Source organism: Manis pentadactyla, chromosome 14 (genome assembly GCF_030020395.1).
Source record: "Manis pentadactyla isolate mManPen7 chromosome 14, mManPen7.hap1, whole genome shotgun sequence".
Lineage (NCBI taxonomy): Eukaryota > Metazoa > Chordata > Mammalia > Pholidota > Manidae > Manis > Manis pentadactyla.
In genome coordinates, this window is record NC_080032.1 from 75,040,665 (window position 1) to 75,067,387 (window position 26,723).

At 36.8% G+C, this 26,723-nt stretch overlaps 1 protein-coding gene across 9 annotated transcripts in view; it reads left to right on the forward strand.

Annotated features, from left to right (window-relative positions):
- PIK3C2G (phosphatidylinositol-4-phosphate 3-kinase catalytic subunit type 2 gamma) overlaps positions 1-26,723 on the forward strand; it is a 378,973-nt gene that overhangs the window by 294,484 nt on the left and 57,766 nt on the right. For 8 of the 9 annotated variants that reach the window (XM_057492030.1, XM_057492029.1, XM_057492032.1 and 5 more), the window contains 4 exons: positions 5,326-5,435; positions 19,882-20,071; positions 20,555-20,676; positions 23,691-23,799. In XM_057492030.1, coding sequence (XP_057348013.1) covers positions 5,326-5,435; positions 19,882-20,071; positions 20,555-20,676; positions 23,691-23,799 — 531 coding nt within the window. Of the gene's footprint in view, positions 1-5,325; positions 5,436-19,881; positions 20,072-20,554; positions 21,935-23,690; positions 23,800-26,723 lie in introns of those variants that run through there. The other variant, XR_008993799.1, reaches the window with a different exon arrangement.

The following is a 26,723-nucleotide window of genomic DNA, read 5'->3' on the forward strand; positions in this document are numbered from 1 at the left end:
GGTGGCTTATGGTTCCTAATCTGTGTTCATCCCACAAGGACTGAGTATGTGACCTTAACTCCATTTACATAATAAATGTTCAGTAATATCAACTCTAATATCCTCTTGGGCTCTAGCATGCTCTAACTCATGAATCCATGAGGTCTTGAGTAGTTATTCTATGCCAGAAATTGTGGAGGATACAAAACATATCAGGCCTAGTCATTGTTAAAATTTTCAATTTAATAAGGAAGATAAAATTGATATACACAAGTAAATAAGATATCCAGCATTTCCAAATGTATGTAATGCTGTAAGTAACAGCATACAAGAGTAAGTGCCATATTCTAACAACCACTTCAACCAGTCACAGACATTGCAGAAACAAACCCAAAGCAGAAAAGCTTATAGTTTATGCTGTTTTCAAGGTGACACTGAAACTATGCTGAATGACAACTGAGCATGTTAAAATAATGTGGAAAGACAGCTTTTTGTAAACACATAGATTCATAAAGCTATTGGTGGGCTTTTTTCTCTTGATAAATTTCTCTACCTGCCCCCACCCCCCAAAAAACCTGAGCACATAAGACAATATATATTAAATAATCATTAAAGAGTTTATGTAATGTTATTTCACTTAAAAGAAGTACATATATGGTATTTTAATCAAATGTTGAAATAATTTCTCAAAAATAATATTAAAATCAGATGTTGAAAATTTCTGGTATATAGTATATCCAAAAAATCCCTTATATTTTAATTATTCAAGTCTTTTAGGCTAAGGAGGAAAATTTGGCAATGAAGGGCATTAATTCAGATTAAGCATATAATCTTAGATTTAGACTCTCACAGAAATTGAAACAGTCATCAGAGAAATGTGGACCAATTAGACTAATGAATAAATACATGAGTGTGCTGTTCCCTCTATTTCTGGTTATTTGCATCTTAATTCTCTTCTTTTCAGGTTTCTTTCTTAGGGATCTGTAGATAATCAAAACATCAGTAAAGGTTTCAGGACCATCCTTTCCCTTAGTGTAACTTCTTATAAAATAAAAATTAAATTTAAATTTTTGAAAGATTATTTTTTTCCTATGTGAGTAATCTGTATTTCCCTCAATTCTCTCTCAAACTGACTGTTGTTAAGTTCTTTAAAAAGAATTAAATCTATTACACCATGACCCAGTTACAACATTAGAAGTACTTGATATGGGTCATAAGTTCTATCCTCTGTGAATGGTCAGTACCTAGTATTATAAGCCACAAGCACTTGGTGACTGTACTGTGGAGTTAATGTCTCATCCTTGGTAGAGAGCAGCATCTTTCCAGATATCTGCGATCCTTTTTATTTACTCCTGAGAAGAGCAGGGAAAAAATAATCCATGAAATTCCCATCTTGCTTAAAAGCAAAACATCTGTAGTAGACCCAAGAGTGTTGCTGGCTGAATTCACTGACATAAAAGCCTGTATTTCATCAGCTTTTGTCTCATTAAAAAATCAATATCAGCTATTATGGAAGTCGCCCAAAGAACATAGGGACAATTCACCCAGTTTAAAATGTTTATCACACCCACTATTATAGCAGGTATTTCCCAGTAGAAATCTTTCTAACTGTTCTTTATGGTGTCAAAGAGGGTCTGCTTCCCTAAACATAGCTTTCAAAATAGATTTGGACTTAGTAGGAAGAGAACAGAAATAGAAAATGTTAAAATGTTCCTATCCTTTAAGGAAGAATTTACCTTTTATTACCTGTATCTTTTCATTACCTGTTATTACCTGTATCTTTTCATTACCTGTACTAGCTACCCTTCCCTTTCCTAAGGCCCCAATTAAAGTTATTACACAGGTGATCTAAGCTAGGAAGCACTTGAACCACAACTCTTGGTCAGAGGACAGACATGAACTTGAACTGATAAAAAAAATACATTCTTTTTGAAGGCTCAGCTCAGATGCTTCTTCCTCCCTGAAGTACCACAGATCCTCTTGATAAGTTTTATTTGCTGCATTCTTTGTATAGCAGTCTTATCTTGGTCCCCTTCCACCACCATTTTTTTTCTTACCAGAGTACCAGAAATTTACTGGACTTTCCACTTCTCCCAAAGGACACTAGCATACCCATGGGAATGGTCCCCCAGCAGCTCTGTTCTTATGGGCCAGGCCAGGGTGGGCAGCATGAGGAGACCCCAAGCCACAGGCTACAGCCAGGCCTCAGGGGTAGGAGTACAAGGGGACATGGAGAGGGGAACAGAGCGGTCCTAGGGCAGTGGTTTCTGGCTGAAAGTCCTGAATCCCCAATATGAAGCAGGCCCAGGCTAAGTGGACCCAGGTATGAGGCCACCCCTACTCTGGTGTGCAGAGCTGAACACTCAAAAGCCTTCGAAGGAAGAAAGCTCATCAACAAGGGCAAAATTAGCATTTGTTACCAATAATAACCACATGTCAGGGAGACAGCTGGGGTCTTTTCATCTAATAGAAGCCATCTGCACTTGGCAGCTTGTGTGTAGTGTGTGTGTGTGTGTGTGTGTGTGTGTGTGTGTGTGTGTTGGTAGAGGGAAAGGTCTGCTTCCCAGTGAGATGTACGACAGAGTCTTAAGCAAACAGGTCTGAATTCAGGGTATCCAGAGAAAAAGAAAGCAGTTCAAATCTAGGAATTATGCCTGTTGTTAGCAAATGGACAATCTTAGTTTGATAAAGGGAAAAAATTCCTCAATAAGAACACAGATATTTCTAGAACTCTAAGTACAAAATGTATAAGATAAAGCCTAATCTAGACTATAGTTCCTATTGGGAATGTATCTCCCTATGGCTAATTTTAAGTTTAGTAGTCAGGGTTGAACATGCTACTTAAAGGTTTTCAAAGCCTAGCAGGGTCAGGTATTTTTTCATTCATTCATGTATTCATTAATTCATTAAGTTCTAATTATAAAACACCATGCTAGGCAATATAGACAATTCAACACTGAATTAAAAACTCTGTTCCTCTTCTCAAATAAGTTAAATCTTAACATGACAAACATATGCTTGAACAAAACATAGTGAAATGTAGGCAGCAGTAAATAAATCTTATCAAGAGGATCTGTGGTAGTAAGGCAGGAAGAAGCATTTGAGTTGAGCTGAGCCTTCAAAAGTAATTTCAATAAACAAGAAGGGAGAGGAAACAAATCCTGGCTGAAGGAAACATCTGAGTGTGTTGGAAATGGAGGTAATCAAGTGTACCCAGTCTGTGGTACAAGTGGAGACCTATGTAGCTGATAAGGTTGAAGTGATAGATTATGAAAGGCATTTATGACCAGAATGAGGGTTTGGGACTTTAATATGTAGACACCTGAGAACCTAGAAATATCTTTGTTTTTGATAAAGGGTCATAATCTAGCATAGATTTTATACAATAACTCAGAAGTTATGTATTTAGAGAGATAGGGATTAGAGAAAAAGGCTATTCAAGTTATCTAAACAAATGAAGATGAGGAGCTGAACTAGGACAATAATTGCAATGATGAATACAAGAGACGGTTGAGTGGTTTTTATAGAATTAAGGGAATCAAGAAGAAGAGGGAATCAATGAAGATATGAACTTGTTAGTTGGACAATGGTGGCAGTGTAAATGGAGATAAAGGGGGGAAAAGTAAGAGTTTGCAGGAAAAGAGAATATGCTAAAATTAAGATATGAATTTGAGATGCTAGATCATCTATGAGGAGAGGCAGTTGACAATTTTCCAGGACTATCTTATCCATTTCCATGGTTTCAATTACTATCTGTATCTTAAGGACTGTAGAATCTATGTTTATAGCTGTATGCTTTAGACCACACCCCAAATATATCCAATAAATCACACAATTTCTAAGTCCTACTTCCTACATATATTTAAAATACAATAACTTATCTCCCTTCCTAAGCAGTCTCTTAGTCCAGCCTCTTTTTTGGCCCCACTTCAATCCACTTTCCACAAATATATCCTATTTCCACAAACATCCTATTCTACTTGCCTTTTCAGCCCCATATTTTGTTATTCACCCACACCCCTATGTCCCAGAAAGCTCTCCTGGATTTCTATCTGTGAACAAATGGAAGAATAAATTATACCTTGGATAAGATGTAATGGGACAGTAGGAAAGGAGAACAGTTTCAAATCCTTTTTTTTTTCCTCAGTTGAATTTCCATCAAGGCAATCACAAAGCCACACATCCTCCATAATCATATTCTCAGCTTATCCTTTATATTTAAATATCATGAATTTGAGATGCTAGATCATCCATGGATTTATATTTAGGATTAATAGCATTGTTCTTAACTTCCCATTTTCCACTATCGTAAGAGTGCCTCTATTCCAGAGCAGAAAATAAATTATCATCTTAATCTTAGAGATATTGATGGCATTCTTCTTTTTATTTGTTTGGGTTTTTTTTTTTTGCAAAGTTCAAATTTATTTCAAAAAGATCTATTTTTTTCTCAAAAAATATTTTTTAAAAATTTTGCCTCTATCTACAGAGACTATTACACAGTCTACACTATAATATGAACAAAGTGCTTTTCCAGAGGTTGGCAAAACATATCTGAGCCTTTGTACAATTTTTTCTTTACTCATTTCACTGCTTTAATGATCTTTAATAAATGTAATAACCACTTAACTAGGGAAGATTGTGTTCTTATACTATGAGTCCTAGAATCATAAAAGCACATGAAATTAAAAACCAGAGGACTGAGATTTCCACTCCATGCTTAGACACTCCATTGGACACTCCACTTATGGTTTTTTTGGGATTAAGTATTTCTTCTTTAAGATGGGTTTTGTGATATAATTTTGGGGTAACAATTTTTAATGTATAAAACTGTATTATTCATTGACCATTTGATTCTTACAGAACATGTTGGGTATTTTTACTTTAAAAATGGAGAAAATGGAGGTTCAGTGAAGTTAAAAGATTTTTTTCAACCTCATTCAGATTTGAAATGTTGGGTCCAGAAATTCTGACACTAGAGCTCTCATTATTTCACTGTCCTTCTACAAGAGATAGTTCTACAGAGATAATAATACTATCATGCTTACTTCACTTGTTTTTGATGAAGGTAAAATTAAATTATTAATCTGTAGTCAGTTTGGCAATTTTATTAGTTCTTTTTATTTTATTATTTGTTGCTTAACTACTAAATATGGGAGGTTAAAGAACATGAACTTACATTCATTCATGTTTATAAATGGAAAAGCATTGCTATGTAAGTTTAAGTTTATATGTATTTGCAGAATGAATCACGTGGGCTCAACTGCACTTGACCAATTAAGATTTAATTTAGACTCATCTGAGGTTTTTTGGTTTTATTTTATTTGTGTGTTTGTCTGTTTTGTTCAGATGCTACATGCAGGATTGCCTGAGCTGAGTGGGATCCAAGACCTGAAATATGTGTATAATAATCTTCGTCCACAAGACACTGACCTGGAAGCAACAAGTCATTTTACCAAGTAAGATTAGCTGTGAATGAATGTAAGAGTGTTCATTTATGGTGTGCACAGATGCATGCTTCACATGTAACATAATTCCAGGGTGAACAGTCACTGGTATGAAGCTGTCATTTCTAGAACCACCTTGTGTCTTCTTTCCCAAGGAGTAGAAAGGGAGCAATGTGAATGTCTAGCAGAAATCCTTGGTCGGTGTTTCTGTAGCATGCTATGATTTCCTAACCAGCCTCCTCATTTAATATATTGCTCAATAAGAGGTCACTGAAAAGAGCAAGGGCTGACATAAATAAACTGGTTGCTTTTCTTGAACTATGCCCAGAAAAACAATTTGAAAAAAGAGATTTATGATGACATACGGAACCAGTTACTTTCATCTCTAAGACAATACAAATATTGGAATATTTGGCAACTATTTTCTATTTTGAATCTATTTTTTATTAAGCAAGTCTGGGAAAACAGTAGTGTACACCAGGGCAGGAGTCTGGACAGAATGCAGTGAATATCAACTAGACTCAAAATTATTGTTGAAAAGGCAGTGCATCTTATAAGATTCTTTGGAACTTCAGTTTTTGTATGGACAGCATCATTGTTAGCAAATTTCAGGTGTTCAGTAAATGTTATCTGTAATTACTATCCTAGTAAACAGTTTAAGTGGAGAAATACAGTGCTCTTTCCTATAACTTCTTAATGTTGAATCTTAGCTGAGTCTAATTTTTAATTTTTCTAATATTTCCAACTGGAAATTTGTAAACACAGATTTTTTGTTATACTCTTTTTAACAAATGTATGCTTTGTCCTTTTGAAGAAAATAATAGTTACAATAAAACCTTTCCCACAAAGGTATTACTTTTTCTCTCCCCCTTCCAGAATTTAAAGTGAGGAACCTCTCTCAATTACAGGGACGTCCATGGGGGCGGCCTGTGTACTTGGAGAATTTCACTTTTACAAGGGCTTTCTGGTTCATGAACTGTAGTGAATAAGCTGCTCTTGTGATTAGGTAGAAGCAATATGACAGAATCACAGAATATTAGAGCTGGAAGAGCCCTCCTTACAGTTTGTTTATTCTGACAATAAATATGCAAAGGAAGAAACTGAGATCCAAAGAATTAAGGGTTTACCCTTGATTAAAAGAAGTAGTAAGAAATAGAGCTAAGACTAGGGCCCATAGCTAGAACCCTGATCTGCTGGTTTAGGTTTTTTTTCAACATTCAACATTGGAAACTATATGATATGGCTAAGGAACACCAAGAAGAGCCCCTGCCAGAAATATACCCTCCCATTATCCAGTTTGTTTCTGAAATTCTACCATTACAGAAACTTTACAGGAGTCTGGTAGGCTCTTTTAGTCTTGAAAAATGCCTTTTAATAATAAAAAGTTACTTCTGAAAAAAGCATTTGTTTTTATCCAGTAAGGAAACTACAAATATTAGTTGAACAACTATCGGTAGCCAAAGAAGCTAGCTTGAAGACTTGCATAGGTGTTTCAGATCCTTGGTTTCAAGGCTGAGGGACTCTCAGCTTGCCTCAACTAACGAGGATGGGGGCTTGTATGAGAAATCCCAGGGGAAAGCTAACAGCCTGCCTCAAGAAGAGCAGAAGGACATCTGCCGAGAGCCTGGAAGGCCCTTCGGGGTTCAAGGCAGCTCTGGGGATCCCAGCAGGCATCATCCCCTTACTCCAGCTGCCCAGCCCTGGTCCAGTTAATTCCATCCAAAGTGGGTGGGTTCACATGGCACAAAGAGGTGCCTTCCTTCAATGTAGGCTGCTGCATGGCCAGCCCATGATTTTCCCGTCAGTGAGACTGAGTGGGGAGATGGGGAAGGCACATGGATAGGGCCAGAAAAGGTGGAGGTCCGAAATGTGACTGGGCTATAGCCTGTGTTTGGTGTGTCACGGTTATAATAATTTCACTCAAGTAAAGTGGGGACATATTCCCACTTCTCCACTTATAAAAATATCTGAATATGAAACAAGCTCTATTCCCCTTAAAATATATTAAAAACCTTAATTTAACAGAAAATACTATGTAAAATCAAACATTATATATATAAAAGATACTCAATAATGGCTAACATTTAATACAGTGTTTCTTATGTGTCAGGCCCTGTTGTAAGTGGTTTTCCTGAAGTAACATTTAATCACTATAATGTATCTGTGAGGTAATATCATTTTTATCTACATTTTTTTTATTACAAAATTGAGACCCCAGAGAAGTTAAATGATTTGCCAAAGGACACAGCCAGCAGGAGACAGAGTCACAGTTCCAAACCAATTGGTCATGCTCCAGAGGGTGGGGTCTTAACTCTATACCCTCTGTGCTGAAAACAACCTCTGTGCCACTGCCAGGGTGTCCGGCTCCAGGTCTGCTATAATTGCTGCCCTAGGAAACTCCAGTGGGATGATTTGAATAGTGACCCCAAGGCAGTCACCTTCCTTCCTTTTCCCGTTTTGATCCATTTAGATCTCTCTACATTTTTCCCCTTTTTTCCTCAGATAAATCCCCCATGAGATTCACTTTCCCTTTAATTTCCAAGAGCCTGTTCAGTAGTATGTTAATCCAAAAATCTCAATTACATACCTTTATTTTTCAATATGATGCAATGTGTTTTGAGTTTGTCTTCACAACTCTTCTCTAAGCTCCACTGTCGTCATACATAGATCAAGTATTGAGGGTCTTTCCTACCACACATGCCATCCAACACTGTGAAGAACCTGTCATCCACATCAGGGAGCCTCAATTGATTGGGACTGATTCATGACCATTTAAAAAAGTTATTTAAGATCTATTATTTATATATTTTAAATTTTAAAACAAATTGTACAATATTTCCCTTGCTGACAATTAAACAACCTATAGAGTGAATTTATAAAAGTAACCTGGTTAATTAAAATAATAATGGAGCTTTTAATGACATGATCCACATGATTCAAATAAATGTCAAAAATTATGTGCATTTTTTTTTTTACTTTTCTGTGTAAATAATATTGTTAGCTTAAGCTGTGTTCCCTGACATCACATGGATTTCAAAACTCTAGGAGAAACTTGAAGTGCTGGCATCAGTGCACATAATTTTCCCAAAAAGAAACCAAGTTCTACAACAAATCCAACATTAGTCTTAGTGTTTCAATGAGTGTCGTTCACTCTAAAGTCCTTATGAGAGCCCCTGCATGTTTAATTCCTTGTTCTCTTTGTTGTCCCAAAGTGTTTTATGCAACTGTTTCTTCTGACATCACTACTGAGGTACAGATAATAAATAAGACAAGAAAATCCACTTTTGGTTGCCAGGCAGCTGCGTCTGGGGAACGTCTCTCTCTGAGCACTAAGCAAAACTTCAACCTGGACTGGGGAAGACTCTTGACTCTGATCAGGAAAGAATTTGCTATCAGGTCAAACTAGTTCCAGCAAGAATAAAGCAAGAGTGGTGTCGAATGTCAGCAGCCGTGCAGGCAGTAGAGAGCAAGGAAGAACAGAGGGGGAAAAGGGAAGTCCATGGAACTCCCACTGGGCATAGGGCAAATCCCTTGCCAACTCTTACAGCCAGCATCACTTGGTATCCAGGGTCCACTTGATCTGCACATTGTGGGAATTACATCCCTACCACCCTACAATTGGAGGGAGTCATGAAGCACTGGATAGAGTAAGGGTATGTTCGGAGAACTTCCACTTACCTACTGGTCTGAAATAGATAGAATAGGGAGAGAGAAAAAGGTTATATTTAAGACTAGAAAGCTGAATGAAATAGCAAAGTGACAAAGACACCGCTGGAGGTGGAGGTCAGCAAATTCTTGTCTTTATCATGCAAAAGAGTTCAGAGACAGAGTGCAGTAGGCTTATGCAGCAAAAAAGTTTATTTGATAAGACAGTACACACTCAAGACGGAAGTGGGGGCAACCTCATAGAGGAGGCAAGCTTAAGAGTTTAGGTTTGGGGTTTTATAGTACCTTTTGGGTAGCAGTAGGTATAAGGCATGATGTATACAGGTTATTAATAATTCCTTTGAAGTTTTATTTTAAGAATAGGGTTATTTAGTTGACTGTTGATCCAGATCCTGGTATTCTTTACCCTTGTAGGTTTGTTTATGCTCCAGAGGTCTCTCATCCTAGTTACAAATTTACTAATTGATTAAGATGACTGAACAAAAAGGAAGAAGAGCATATAGATTAAGTTAAAGAATAATCTGGGCCTTTTTCTACAGGCTAAGTAGATTTTACAGTGGCAGGGCGCTTGTCCCCTTTCCCGGCTCTAGCTCACTTCCACCACTGCTAACATCAAGCTCCCAGATCTGAGTCATGAATGAGAACTAAGCCACCTGAGACATGGCCCGTGTGGCTACCTTAAGTGCCTTCGATGCAGGTAGTATTAGCATTAAGAGGCTGCCCTCTTGTCCCTGTTTGAGACTTGAAGAAATGGCTTTCCCACCTCTCTGAGGGAGTACTTAGGAACAGTGCAAATCCTACCTCACCCTTGGTATTTACTTTCTGAGTCAAGAGCTGATCATTATAGTTCAAAGGATGCTGTACTCTCTGTAGCATTAAAAATTATATTACAATTAATGGCATTCAGAAAAAAAGCAAAATAGAATTGGTTTCCTGGCCACAAAGATTTTTCACATCATTGCCAACTCCTCTGCTTCTTATTTTTTCTACTCCCCTTACAGCTGAGTGCTAATGAATAGAATCAAGCAAGTATCATGACTCAGTCCCGGCAAATTGATACTCTCATGTAATATCTCTGCCGAGCCCACTGCTAGGCAACAAAGGTAACCATCCATTAAAATGTCATCCAAATGGGTTATTTCAGAATTTTCAATCACTCTCAAACCTCGGGTTAGCTGTCCTTAGAAACAGATAACCTATTTCACAAACCAGACTGGGATTATTAAGCATAAGCTTTCTGCCTACCTCCCCTCCCACATACAGATCATGTTTTCACTTCATCCATTTCCTCCTCCAAAAATATGAGAGGAAATTTTCCATGTACTTCCAGATATTCCATTTGGTCTGACATGCAGATTCTTTGGTTTTCTAAGTATAAGACTGCCTGCTCTTCAGCTAAAACTAAAGGCAGCCTGAGGCAAATCAAAACTCCAAACTTCAACAGAAGGAAAAAAAATTTCAATAATGAAGTATTTTAGTAGCAAGAACCAGACAAATATCTGGTATCCTTGGGGAAAAGGCATGCAAACTATAACCTAACAAATCCAAATAGGACCTGGAAGTTTCTAATAGAAACAAAGACCTTCTACTCTGCTTATCCCTTCCTATCATATTCTGCTTCTCTCTGCCCATTGGCGAGTGTTCTGTAGTATAAATTCCAGAGATAGGCAGTATGATTGACTTAACTAGTTGCCTTTGTCGCTATTGGACAAGCTTCTTCATGCAAAGCCATCACAAACGCTGTTGCCCATCCTTATTCCTCTCATGGAAATCCTTCACAAAGAAGAGCCTAGCATTTCTTCTCTGAACTTTGAGTTTCAGAGAGAGCAATCTCAGTTATTCGGCGATTAGGCAGAGTAGGCATGATGACTGTCCCCAAAAGTACAGCTGTGAAGCCACTGGAAAGAGAAAGTGCCCATGGATTCCACATCACAGACAGAACATGGAGTCCCCGAGCCCCCTAGGGTGTGCAGACATGATGCCAGAAATTCCCAGGGGTCCCCTCATTCCTCCTTATTTGCTTCTCGTGGCTAGAAGCTACAAGACTCTTTATGCTCAATTGTCTCAAATCAGAATTCCATGGCTTTCTATCTTGTTTCTCTTTGAAGCTGAGAAAGAGTCTGGGACAGGGATGCAGATTCCTGGGTTCTTTATTATTAAAATTTTTTGAGGCTTGTTTAGTACTTCAAATTGTCATCTTATGGATAGTTATAGTTCCACAAATATGGGAAAAGGTTTTCTTTTACCTTAGTTTAACCATTGATACCTACAAGAAAAACAAAAAACAAAAACACCTGAAGGCATTCACGGTCCTGATGTCCAACTTTCCCTAAATTAGGAAAGCCGACTTGAAAAGAAATGCAAATTGAAACAAAAGGAATTTCTCCTTTTGTTGTGATAGCCTCCCATTTAAAAAGATACTAATTACAAAAACCAATCTGAACTAAACTAACTTTGTAAACTATTTTTTTTAACTGCAGGTATAATACCTTTTACAATACTGTATTTCTTAAATGACATGACCCAGTTACACTCATTAACATGTTTGACAGCTTGGTTGCTGTTCTAAATTTCTGCATTAAGAGAGTCTCTGTTTTTGAATTGTGTAAGTTACACTAAGAATTTGCCCAATTTGCTTAAATATCAAGTCAGGATACACCTTAGGTATTAGATTTTTTTTAAAAAAATAGAGCTTAAACTCTTCATTAGACTATCAGTCTAAAGGTTAAGAGCATTTGGAAAGTTTAATGTACCCACCAAGAGTACCAGAAGTCATTAGTTTAAGAAGATGAATAGTCCAGATGGCGCTGTTTCACAATGGCTGTTACCGCCACACAGCCATGGGCACCAGTCAATACTTAACACTCACCAGTATTGCTGACTCTGTGCATTGCACACAGTTGCTATATTCCAGAGATTTAACCAACTAGACTAAAATAATTGGCCATTTTTGATGCAATTTTTCATATTTTAAATATCTTAATTTATCTTTGCCTTAATTATAGCACCATTTATCACAATTGAATTTTCTATACTTTTGCATGTGAAGACTTATCATCCTGTTTTGCACCAGATTTCATTTTAATATCGTCAATTAAATAAGCTTGCTTTGGTTGGAGAGATAGAAACCTGGAATACTATTTCACTGGCGTAATACTTATACATAATTAGGTCAGTGCATCAACCTTTCCCTAGGTCCTTTATTCCACTTTCTCTGATTTGTCTAATTTTTGTCAGGAGCCTCCCTAAGAAGGTATAAGAATTATTTATTCATAGTCAAGTCCCTGGAGCCTGGAATTCTTGTTTGCATGCAGAGGTAGGTGCCTGTGGTATTTACATAAGACCGGTGACCTTGTAAGTAAATTGTGAAGACTTGAAACTTCAACTTAGAAAATAGTAAAGTTTTTGTTTGTTTGTTTTGTTTTTTAAGCCAAGTTTTAAACTATGAAGCAAAAGAAAAGGAAAAGAAAGAAAGATAAATTCCCAAGCTAATATCTCTTTTGTGAGATTTCAAGAGAGTTTACAAGTCAGCTTCCCAGAATCATACATCTAAACATTTGTTTCCTTTGTATCCCTCTATCTGTAGTTGCTACCTTTTGAGCTCATATATATTCATTTCTTTTCTTATTTGGTAGTAAGCTTCCTGAAATAATATTTGCATAATGTTATTATATTTCCAATTGTTAGGTAGAAAGATAGACATGAGCAGCTGGGGAAGAAGATAAGGTTCAAGGAAAAAACTGTCCAAACCCTGCCCAATTAGGGGATCCCACATGAAGACACCAAGGCTGTGCAGGGAGAAAACTCCCTTGCCTATTGGGACAAGCCAAATGGGTCCCAGCCAGATCATAACACAAGGGCAAACGAAAGATCACAGCACAGGGGCAACAGAACAAAACTCAGAATCTCCCAAACCACACCTTGTCATGGGAAATGACATGCAAGCTAAGAGGGGTGGCTATATAAATGGACCCGTCAATCAAGTGGCCTTACCTTGTCAATCAAAGAGGCATCTCCTGGCCTCCCACCTAATGGATCCAGGCCTTTGTCTACCTTGACTCTGGCCCACTCCTCTGTTGGAGTGTATTCAAGTAAAACTTATGCTCTTCTTCGCTATTGTCTCTGCCTTGCAATTCTTTGTTTTGGCTGGGACGAACTCAACCAGCAACACAGTGACTTTTCATACGTTACCTCACTCGAAACCATCAATAATCCTGAGAGATGGCGTGGTTTAGTCATCAACTGTATTTTATAGATGAAACAATTGAGTCTCCTGAAAGCTATTTGGCTTCTCTGAGATCATGGCAAAACTAATTAATGATTCAAAATAGAACAAATTGTTTTCTTGCATAATAGGTGCTCTTCCCAGGACCCTAAGCAAAATTATTTGGGAAAAAAAATCCTGCATATGAAACTCCTAGTGCTCTGACAATCTGAGACAAGCATAAATGTCCTTTAACTTTTTATCTTCAGATTAGTTGAAAGAACATGTTAAGAAAACATATAAATGCTTATAGCCATGTTTCTCAAATTAGGGTAATATGCTATCAAAGCCACAAGGAGTTAGCATAAGATATCCTTTTTTAATATCTATTTTATTTAAAAGGTTAGAACATGAAGCTTAAATATTTGTGTTCACACATGTGTAGATACACATTACATACATGTGCAATTTAAATCATCTCTTTGCCATGTCAGACAATCTTGATTTTTTAAAAATAAAAGTGCACAGAGAGGAACTTTTTTTATTGTGTACTAAGAATGTATGTAATGATTATTCATTGAATTCATCTCAGAATGGGAATTTTTTTTGATTAAAAAATATTGGTTTGTCTACTTACTGGCCCAGTATAAATTTGTAACAAAATGGGAATGATCTTGATAACATACTGTTTAGGCGTAAGTGTGCTTTAAAGTGCTAGTCAGATATTTTAGAGTATGAATTCTACATTGAACTAATATTTGTCCTCATGGCACAGAAGAAATTGTGACAAAGTTGTCTTAATTCATTATTCCCTCTGAAAGGAGAGTGACTCACAGAGCTGGACTTAGTAATTCCAATACAAAAAAAAAAAGATAATGTGTTTATTACATACGCCAAATCACTGCAACAAGAATGAAGTTTGAGTGAGATGAAGACACTTGTTCATGGGGACTATGAGTCACTTGAAACTCTTCTATTTATAGATGATAAATTATGATATTATTGGTAAAATAAGGGCATTCTTACGCAAATTCCTTCATGGGAAAATCTGTTGAGAAATATATCCCTAAAACTGTTAGAGAGGTTGACTAGTAAAGCAGGTATTCTCTCAAATCACAAAATAATACACACAAGTTCAGCGATAGAAACTCGCTCTTGCTGACATTTCCTTAGTGTCACCTCAGACCTTCCCTGAACTGCCATTTCCCAGAATGACAGGCATCTCTCCTCAATGGTGGTTCTGATGTGGCCCATGAAGCAGTGAAAAATTTTTGCCACTTGTAGTCACCTCTTAATATTAATGTGTGTTCAAAAAATACAATATTTAATCTGAGGAAAAAAATCTACCTATATACTGAACCTAACTTGGAAGATCAGACCTCTTGGATTCAACCCAGTTTTCTGAAACTGATAAACTTAGCTGCCCAATCACACACATGGTGAGGGAACTGTTAGTAGCAGTTGTTTCTGATGATAAGCAATTTAAAATATTTGTATCATATAAAAAGGTGCATGTGTTATGAAGTAGAATAGAATGTAACACATTTTTAGGATAGGACCTAAGACTTAAGAAATTTCATGCTTATTTTGTGCCCATTTGGACTGTGTTCCCTGGCTGTGAGAAATGCTATTTTCTTTTTTTTTTCTGTCACATTGTTTCTATGTGAAAATTAAAGGATTATTGTTTTAGTGCCTTTGTTCTACCTGGGAATTCCACACAAAAATCAATTGGTTTATGTCTCTTAAAGACAAAGCTGAAAGACTGTTCATTATAAATAATCCATAATGAGAGCAAAAACCAGAATTAGATAAACAGGAGTTGGAATTTTCAGTTGCTACTTTCTAGATGATGTCACCTTTGGTATTCATTTAACCTCTCTTGGTCTTTTTCTTATCTATTGCTAAAATGATTTTACTGCTTTCCTCCAAGGATGAAAAGATTAACAGATGCATTTATTACAGTTCCTGGTTAAGGATATATACTCCCTGAGGGCGGAAGTCTGATTTCTCTAATTTACCTCTGCCTCCCAGCACAGAGAACTGTGCCTAGCTGCAAGTTAGGTGTTTATCAAGACCACCTGGAAGTTTCTCCTAGGCCATCTGAGAACTTAATCCTTCCAGCTGTTGCTTTGGGCCTGTAATGTAAGGATATTTCAAAGCATAATCCTGCTGATGCAGCCATTAAACAGAATAAATCAGAGAGCTGCCACCAAATAAATCAAATCCTCATGGAGGCCTGAAACCTATTGCTCTCAGGTCCCCAGTCCCAAGTTGGCAAATTTATGGCACTATTTTATCTGACCTGTTAACTCTGCTACCTGAGAGACAGTAAATGGACATATGTAAAAGTCTGCCCTGAAACTATAGGCTTACCATAAAAATTCATACTTCATCACCAGTCTTCTTACATCTTAACTGTTGGGAAATGTAAGGATAAGGCATGGACATAGTGGAAATTTTGTGAGGGTAAGTACAACAGATCTTAAGATTTATGGGTTCACAAGCCTATCTTAATGACAAGTGAGTCCATGCTGTCACTCCAGAGCTTTCCACCCCAACACATAAAAATGTTCAGTAAATATTTGTTGAATGAATGAATGAATTAATTAATGGGACTCCATGGTGAAGACAGAGAGCAGAGACAAGCATCATGATTAATTTTCCAAAAAAGCTGAGACATAAACAGTATAGTAAGAACAGGAAGGATTCCATCTTGAAGCTAAGATTCCATTTTAAAAGCCAGGAAGTTAGAACGTAAGATCCCTAACATATTCTTTAGCAAACAGACAATAAATTGGCCCACCTTGGGGTCAGGGCAGGTGGTCTTGATTGGTATGTTCCCAGAGGGAAGCTGCTATCCTGGAGAGGAACTGCCCAATTTCTTGTGTTAAGTTAATTTTGCAGAATTATCTGGAGGACTGATAATAGAAGATGTTTCTCACCCGAAATAAGCATTTTGAGTCCACTTTACAAGTCTATACACCCTGGTCCTTTGAAAAATCCTGAAAAGAGGGAACCCCCAGCTTTTCAGTGTGCCTCCTCTCTGAGGATGCCCATACTTTTTCTATCTTTCTATGTGTAACTTTAAATAAAATAAAGCTTTGTCTCTGCTCAACTTGTTTTGTCTCTCTGTGCTTTCCCAGTGGTAAGCTTCTTTGTTTCTTTGCTATTTCATTCTGTTTCTAAGCCTTCACTTAGTCTCTGCTTTACTCCTGATGTAGAGAGGGGCTGCTGAGAGCTCAGATTTGGGCCTGCAAGTTCCCGTCGCCTGGGTGAACCAGAGGGAACTGCAGCTGCAGGAGCCTGCCTGGCAATCTCCTTTCTTTGTGAAGTTCTCAGAACATAACCTCAGTCCATCCCATGCTCCACGACTCCACCAATCCTGGGGTGGTAGGGGCTAGCCTCCAGGCAGTGCAGATCCAAGCAGACAGAGGACGCCAACTGACCCCGGCTTTCCGAGATGGCAAGGAAATCTGCCCTAGACCAAGAAAATGTTCAGCAAAACTTCCCCCTGCACCTCTGCATTTTTCTGCTCTCAGCTGCCTGCAAGGCCACTGCCCTTCATTTCTACTCTCGCACTAATGAATTCCTTCCTTACCTACACTCATCCGACCTGCTTGGGAATTCTTTTCTGGTTCAGAGTCAAGAACCCTCCCCTGTCTAGGATGAGGTTTCATGAGGTGCACAGGGGTGACTTTCTAGTTGCCGCTGCCTGGCAGAGTCTATAAATCATGATTAGTCATATACATCTACTATTATTATTATCTTCATGTCTTTAAACTATTGATAAGGAAAGAAATGAATATTTTATACACTATATACCCATAAATTCATAAAGTCAAAGAACATTTTTGGAAATAATAAACACTGGAAATAGTGATCCATAGTATATTTTGACTTTCTTAGGAAATTTTGGCCTAGACTGATGTATAATAATGGGAAAATATGGAATTTATTCAGGGAAGTCTAATACCAGAACAAGATTAAACTTGAAATTTTATAAAATTGAGGGAAAAAATACCAAATGTTATTGAACTATGTTGTTGACATTGAGGACATGGAAGAATATATCTCCCGGTCCTTTTATCCTCAGTCCTCCAGGCACTTAACTTCCCAAACTCCCTTTTCCCTTGCTTGCTGCCTACTTGCTGTGTACGCAGAAATGTTGCACATACAGAAGCAGAATGATATATTGCTCCTCTTGCCTTTGTTCGGGACTCAGACCTTGGGAGATTACTCCCCTCTGAGCCCGCCAGTATAAAATAAAACCTCAACACTCCAAGACCTCCGAGTGCCGCTTGGTTCTTCCGTCAGCGATCCAGTCCAGGTTTTCCAGTTTTTTCCGTAACATTATTATTTGCAGATTACATGACTGTGTCCATACAAATTTCAAAAGAATATACAGACATGTTAGAATTAATGAGTTTAAAATCTATTCATATATTATCAAACATTAGTTAAAATAAAATTTAGGAAAAGAGAACATTTACAACTTGCCGTAGAAATATTTGTTCAACTGAGGAATAAATCCGACAAAAGATATGCCAAACTTCACAAGAAAAAATTCTAAATTCATACAGAGATGTAAAATAAAACCTAACTAAATGGAGAAACATACCATGCCCACTGCTGGTTGCATGCCTCAATACCATAGAAATGTTAATTCTCCCCAAATTGATGTGTAGCTTCATTGAAGTACCACTTAGCTCTTCACACATTTACTTTTTTGTGCATGGGTGAACTTGATAAGCTGATTCTAAAATATATTTGGGACTAAAATAGTGAAAAAACACTGGAAGAAGAACAAGGTAAAAAAAACAGTTGTGGATTGCAAGACTTATAAGTTCTAATTATATAAGGAAGCGTAATATTGACACAGAGACAGACAAATGGACTAGTGCAACAAAATGAAGAGGCCAGAAACAGGCCTATACATATATAGACCCTTGGCATTGGGCAAAGGTGAATCAGAAAGGAAAGAATGGTTCTTTGGAAAAAAAAAAATTGGTTACATTAATTATTGTACATCTATACTTTCACTGTAGACTGTGGCCATTTTTAAAAATAGGTTTAAGTCTGTGTTCTGAATTAGAAAGATTGTTTATTCAACAAATGTTTTTGGTTCACTTACTATGCACCAGTTCCTACAATTTTTTTCCAAAATATATTACTAAGTTAAAAAAAAAAGCAAATTCCAACATTGCTTGTAATTGTGATTTTTGACTCCTGTCTTTTTTACTTCCATCTCACACAACATCACAATCCTTACAAAATAATGCTCCCTTTGTCTGAATCCCTTCTTCCCATCCTCATTCTGTGTCAACCACACTGCTGTTTTCTGCTGTCTTAAACACCAACTAGTTCTGGACTAGTTATTTCTGCCTAGAATATCCTCCATCAGAAATTCCATGGTCTAGAATAATACAGAATTAAGGTCTTTATCAAATCATCATTCAACTCCTCTGTTCAGGAGGTTATCCCTGACCATCCTATTTAAAATTGCAAGACTGTTACCTACTCCATATTCCCTCTACCCAACTTCTATTTTCGCTTAATTTATAGTATATATTACTTTCTCAAATCCTGTATTTTACATGTTTATATCATTATTGTATGAATTTCACATTACATAAACTCTGTAAGGGGAGAAACTTCTCTTTTGCTCATTGCTTTATCCCAATACCTAGAATATTACCTGGCATATACTGGGAGTTAATATAGCGTGGTGAGTGTGTCTGTGTGTTTGTATAGTCTGTTGGTAAAATGTATAGAAAAAGCTCAAAAGAATAACACCAAACTGGTTTTAGTGGTTATTTCTGGGGAGGAGAGTAGAAACAGAGGAAAGATAAAGGGAAACATTCATGTTTTACTTTGAATTTTACATTGTGGTTTGAATTATGTATCATTAAAAAGTCAAGTTTTTTACTGTTCCTGAATCTCTTCCATACAACAGACATATCAAATAGGGTAACAACCCCCCAAAACTATGAACAATATGTTCAACAAAACTAGGTAAGAAGGTATTCCCAAGAACCCTAAAATACAAGCAGATAGGGACAAACCATTAAGTTACAAGACCTGTGTATCAGCATCTCACAGGAAAAATCCAAGGAAGCAACAGGAGATCTGAATGACCTGAGAACGGGACTACAGAGAGCCCACAGGGCCAATTTGGTAACAGCAGGAGGGTAGCATACAGAGTACAGGGATAGTTGCTGAGCTTCTTGGAAAACATATTGTTCTGTAAATTTCACTTCTGGAATTAAGTTAGTATTTTAAACAATTATAATCCAAACTGAATTTTTAAAAATTATCCCTAAAAATAGAAAACAAACCTAAAGAAATCAAAATACAATATTGCAATTACAGTTTTATATTTCACCATGAGAGTTTTTCTATTTGCCAACACCTCAAGATGTGAACTTGGAGTTTACAACAACAAAAATAGCATTTAATAGTTGAGATCGAAATAGACATGGGTCTTAACTTTTTCCTCCACATCTAACAAACACAAGGAAGTAAATCTTAAATGAAATGAGTCAACTCAGGGAAATGTTACTCACTATCTTTTCTCTTTCACTTCTCTAGGAAAATAAAGGAAAGTCTGGAATGCTTCCCTGTTAAGTTAAATAACTTGATCCACACACTTGCACAAATGACAGCCATAAGTCCTGCCAAATCTACTTCACAGACTTTTTCCCAGGAATCCTGCGTGCTGAGTGCAAACAGGTCAATTCGAAGAGCCACAATTTTAGGGTTCAGCAAGAAAAGAAATAATGTAAGTCTCAAGTCCATCATCTTGACTTAACTATCATTTGACTTAATCTCAGACTTCCCTTCACTATGATACACATCCTTATTCCATGATTTTTTCATTATGCAAATGAAAAGCAGTTACAGTTTGAGCAGAAGTGCCATTAAGGAGGATGTTCTAAGGAGAAATCGGAACAACCAGAGCTATTAGTAAGAGAACCATCAAAGAGAGTAGTTCCTTCTTGGTGGCGGACTATGAATCAAGAGCTAATTAAAGTGTCCGTAAAAAGAAGAGCAGAAATTAGGCAGTCTGTTCCCAGCATATATGATTCTATCTTTACATATTGTGTTTATAGGTAATTTTGCCTTTGCAAATTACATCTCGTAGCCTTTGTGATGATGATTTTTTACAGATAGTTTCCTGCTCTGTTTAGTTTACATGAAAACAGATTTTAGAATGTATTGCAGGCCGATATTGCCACTTTTGATTTTTGTTTATTTTCTTCAGCTGTATCTGATCCGGGTGACACACGGGGACAATGAAACAAGCCTGACAGAAAAATCGTTTGACCAGTTTTCAAAACTTCACAGCCAACTGCAGAAGCAGTTTGCAGCACTGCCTCTTCCAGAGTAAGGCGCTCTCCTCCAGGGCACTTTGCCTTCAGTACTTGTCCTTGAACCTAAGGAAAAATTATGGTTATGGCATTTTCTGTTTGTGAGCAACACAGCGTTTTGACTCTAATGCCATTGAATCGGTCCCAGCAGGGAGTCTGTACTGCTCTCAGAGAGTAGAACCTTTTGTTTTATAAAACAGAACAAGGTTTACAATTTCTGTTTGCTTCCAGCCATTGATTTTGTAGATAGAAAAATTCACAACTGATTTCATTTTTCATCAATTATTAGGAAAATTGTTTTATTTGCCTATTTTCAAATTTACCTTTTACATTTTTTCTATAAATACAAAACTGAAAATGCAGAACTACCTTGGATACATCTACTCTTTCAACAAATAACTGCAGTGAAAAGCTCCAGTTTATTTGCTGTACTGGAAAAAAATTAAATATATTAATATCGATTAGTATGTAAGTAAAATTTATTAAAATCAACTCACTTTTTTATCATTAATTGTTAACTTTGACTTGGATTATCTAAATTTAATTTGTTGCTATATTCATTTTGAACTGATCTTGAAAACCATTGTTTCCATTCATGTTACAATGAAAAACATTAAATAAACATAAACTAAGAATATAAATGAAAATAACTTCTGTTCAAATAAGTCTTCTAAATTTATCACTTGAAACTAGCTAACTTCAAGTCATAGACTTCAGTATATACCAAAGCTGTATTTTTACTTTAAAAGAGTCAACTTCCCAGACATTATAATATTGACACTTAGGAAAATCAAATGTTATTTTCTCTCTACTGGGATTTTTGTTAAGCAAATGGTCCTTTAACAGTGTAAATGTCACACCTCAACTGAAATGCTCTGTATATGTGGATTTTTACTAGGCTTTCAGGATTTAGTCACTTCCCACAATATAAACCTAAGCAAAATTATCAATGGATGGAGAGAGAATGTGCAGTACTGAAGACTGAGGAGTTCATGTTCATGAAAAAAAAACGTACTTGCAGATGTCACAGAGATTCTGACAGGTACTTTATACATCAGGAAGTCAACAAATTAGAGTAAGAGCACATTCAACAGACTGAGAGGGAAGGCATGCTATTGTGGAAGCTTTTGAAAGCAGCATCTGCTTTAAGAATTACCAAAACATCTAACAGAGTAACTGAGAAAAAGAAGATGCAAAAACTTTGAAGTTTGACTGTAAATACGGAGTTCGCCATCCATGGTTGCCATTGTGCCCTACTAAGTAATCATTGAGAAGTATGTTAATCCTTGTTAAATGGCTGTCCATTTGGGTTGCAAAAACTTTTCTGTTCTGCACATTCATCTCTACAATACATATTAGTATGACTTATAAAACTTAAGAAGTGCTAATAAGCTTTCTCTGTATGCCTTTTCTTGATTTTCCCCTTAGTTAGGATTCTGCTTTCCTTAACAACCACTGCCTGGTAATGGTACCTAAATTGATTTTAAAAGCATTCAAGCAGTGTGTGGAGCAGAGGAATATTTAGTCTGATGTGTCCTTAACAATATTTGCATGCTGACAGTCCCAAAGGAGCTAAGGCTTACACTGATGCATATAATAAAAGGATGAGGGCAAATTTTCTCTGACCCCATGTTTAGTAAGAGAAGTCATACTTCCTCAAATCCTGTATTTTACATGTTTATTTCATTATTGTCTGAATTATTCTAATAACCAGTCATCAAATCTGTTTCCAAGTCAGTGTTTCCTAATCTTTGGTATGAACAAAACTGAGGGGGCATGAATGGCATTGTCAGATAAAAGGTCATAAATTTTTTCAAGAATTGATTTGCTATGTTATATTTGGCTTATTACTTGAGAGTATTTCAAACAATTGAATTGACATTACAAAGCTGAATTCCTCAATTTTCATGTACTCATTATATACAAGATTTTTTTAACAACCACATCTATAAAAACATCAACAACGGAATAGAATTGATGTTGAGCTCTGTTTCATTTTAGCAATAAGGGAAATTCATCCACAGATATGCAAACTAATACTTAAAACCAGCCTAATCCATCTATTATCAAGTACATTTCTATGCTTTGATTAATTGTGTCTGGTATTAATTTTCATGATGGCTAAATCTGGATGAAAAGTTTCAATACTTTCAGCCTTAGAACTGCAAGGAACTTGTAAACCAATAAGATGTCAATTATTTAAACACACATGTTGTTTTGAACTTCCCTGACATTCCCAACAGAAAGCAGTGGGTAGGATGACCTGCAATTGTCACATACTTGTGCATGTTTGCTGACAACTCTTCACCATCCTCCGTGTTCCCTTCTCCAGGGAAAGGTCTGTATCAATGAAGCAGAAGTATGGAAGGACAGCAGCGGGACTGCAGTCAGAGGAAGCTGCTAGATAGTTCCTAAAAAATGTATTTAACCAGCAAAACAAGTTGCCGAATGCTACCCATTAGCAGGTCATAGCACCCAGTACTTGGCCTTCATCATATCGCAGCCATCAGGGCATCGTCAGATAGCGCAGGGGAAATTCTACAAGTTGGACTCCTGGGGAAAGTGACACTTTGTTCCAAACGACTAAGACCAGATGGAAGCATATGTCACTTGGTAAATGTTTAATTTAGTTAGCGTAGCAATGTCTACAGTTAACCCAGAAGAAACAGTACAATCTGACCTTTTTGAAAAATTATGAATCATTAACTTCAGAAAGCATTTATAAGCCCCCACACATATTTAAAGGACAAAATGTGTGGTCTGCCATAAAGACAGTAAGAAGGAACATACATAATAATGTAGTAATGTTAAATTAAATTAGTATTAATATTAATGACAGTTAAAAGAGCACAGTGCCCACAGCTGTGTTAATGAAACTCTCAGGATTAATCATGTGTTCTATGGTTTTTTCAAGAATGTTCTTATGGGTCCTTCCATCTAATGCACCTATAACTTCATGAACAATCCTTAAAAAAATCCTAAAAAACAATTTTCAAACTAATGAAGATAAACTTTTTTCTTTTAAAACAGGTTTCCTCACTGGTGGCACTTACCTTTTACAAATTCAGATCATAAAAGATTCAGAGATCTAAATCATTACATGGAACAGATATTAAATGGATCATTTGAAGTTGCAAATGTATGTATATTTTATATATTATTCCTAGAAATATTTTTAAATACTTTATGGTGACATTCTTTTAGTCCTACCTTCATTCAACAATTGTGCATGCCTAATTTGTGTAAAATGCCTGAACAGCAAACTATGGAATGGCAAAAAATTACAGCACCTTGCCTCAAATAACTTGACGTAATATGGGATTAGTGGATTCTCAGTCCTACTAAGCATCCTAGTGTTTTACAGGATTAAGAATTACTTCTGACTGTGATGGTAAAAGGGTTTCAGGGAGAAGAGAGCATCTGAGCTGGGCCTTTAACACCAGGATTCAGAAGAGCTGTCCTGGAGAAGCACTTCGAGTAGAACCAAAGATAAGAACAATGTAGGAAAGGCAACCAGTGGAAAAAAGGAAGGATTGTATTAGATTCTATTGCTGTTGTGACAAATTACCACAAACTTGTTGTCTTAAAATAACACAAATGTATTTTCTTTCAGTTCTAAAGGCCAGAAGTCTGAAAACAGGTCTTATGGGACTAAACTCAAGTTGTTAGTAGACGAGTTCTTTCCGGACACACTAGAAAAAAGATCCATTTCCTTTTCAATTTCTAGAGACTGCCTGAATTCCCTGGCTTGTGCCTTTTCCACCCGTAGCACATTCCAACCTCCGCTTCTGTAATTATATCTCCTGTGACTCTGAACTTCCTTGTGTTTACATTGGGCCTTCTTGAATAATCTCACCATTTCCAGTTTCTTAATGTATCTGCAAAGCCCCTCTTGCCTTGGAAGGGAACATACTCCCAGGTCCTGGAGATAGGATGTGGGCATTTGGGGAGGGCCATTATTGTATCACAGATACACATGAAAAGCACAAGAACACAGTTCAATTGGATCTCACATTCTTGCAAGAAGCTGTGAGAGGAAGAGTAAACCCAGCAAGGAGGCCAGGGCAGGTTGTCAAGCGCTAAAGCTAAGCCTTAGGGAGTACTAAGAACTAAAACCTACACAGAGAATAGCACTGTCCCTCACTGAGCACTCCAGGAGCTCCTGGCTCTCCTTACTGAATTGTGACTCTGTTCTTATGTTTTAGCCTTTTAAATTGTGAAAATATAACATATATTCAGAAAAATCTACAAAAGAAAGTTGGAGAGTTCAAGGATAAATTATGAAAGGAACACCCATGCAACACTGTAGTAGTTTCGAAACATACCTGAAAATTCTTTGCCTCCTTCGTATCAGTAAGAGGAGCTTATGTCCCCCCTACCTTCAACCCAAGAGGACCTTTGTGATTTTCACATTGCATAGAATTTGTGGAAGTGACACTTCATGGCTTCTAACTTAGGTTAGAAAAGGCTGTGTGGTTTCTGCCAATTTATATTGGGATGTTCACTATGGGAACCTGCAGCTGACATATAAGAAACTGAGCTACCCTGAGTCTGCCAAGTGGAGAAGCATAGAGAGATCAAACAGAGAGATGTCCAGGGAACAGCTGTTCCAGTGCCCAGCTGAGGTTCCAGTGCCCAGCTGAGGTTCCAGCCTGCAGCCAGCATCAACCGCACAGTATTGTGAGTGGATGACCCTAGCCCCGGTCACCAGATTACTGCAGCCTCCTTAGGACCCCAAGCAAGAACACCCTAGGTGAGCCCAGTCAAACCCCAGAGCTGAGACACAATAATAAAATGACTGCTATTTAAGCCAACAATGCAGGGAAGGCAACCTCTGAGGTGTGTGTATTTCCACTGTTGTATAGTATTCTATTATATAAACATATTACAATTTACTTGTAGATTTCTCTTTACAAAAAACATTTGGAATGTTCCCAAACTTGTGGTCATTACAAATAATGCCACTATGAATACTGTTTTACCTGTGTGTCTCTTAATGCACACATGTTGGTCATATAACTAGGAGCAGAATTTCTGGATTGTACGATATGCTATCTTCAACATTATATGTAGGTAGTGACCAAATTACTCTCCCACTTGCAATGAATAAGTGTTCCAGTTTTCCACAGCCTTATCTATACTTGGTATTGTTGATTTTTGTAACTTGGGCCATTCTGATGAGTTTGCATCTCATTGTATTTTTAGTTTGTATTTTCCTAACTACTAATGAGACTGAACACCTTTTCATATGTTATTTGCTCATTTGGATTTTCTCTTGGTCAAGTGTCAGTTCGTGTTTCTTGCCCTTTTTCTATTGAATTATTTGACATTCTTTCATAGATTTTTATTGTTTTTTCATATATTTTGGATAGAAGTCCTTTGTTAGTTTACATATGTTGTAACAATTTTCTTCTACTCTGTGTCTTGTAACTTTATTCTCCTAATTGTCTTCTGACAAAGAGAAACTCTTACTTTTAATGTAGTAAAATGTATCAGTATTTTTCTATATGTTTAGAAGATCATGCACCACCTCAGTGTCATAAACAGTTTCCTACAGTTTCCTTTTGTTTTGTTTTTCACATTCAAATCTGCAATCTGTCTGCAGTAGACTGAAGTGCATGGTGTGATGTAAGAATCATCTTATTTTTTTCCATGCAGATTTTGAATTATTCCAACACTGTTTAAAGGACTTTCCTCCCTGCTTTGCAGTGCCACCTTTGTGATAATTTAAATATCCTTCTAGGTATGCATCTGCTTCAGGACTCTATATTTTATGCCAGTGATATCTTTGTCTATCCTTGTTCCAACGATATTAATTACTGACACTTCATAATAAATCCTGATACCTAGCAGAGTGAGGCCTTCTATTTTATCCTTATTCCTAAACAGTATTTTGGCTCTTCTTAGACTTTTGAATGTCTATGTAAATGTTTAAATTATCTTGTCAATTCCATGCAAAAATCAACTGGGATTTTAGTTGAAATTGCATCTTAGTGTTTTCCAATCTGCTGTCATGTACCTATGTGAATCTTTTTAAAAAACGTTTTCAATAATAATTTGTTG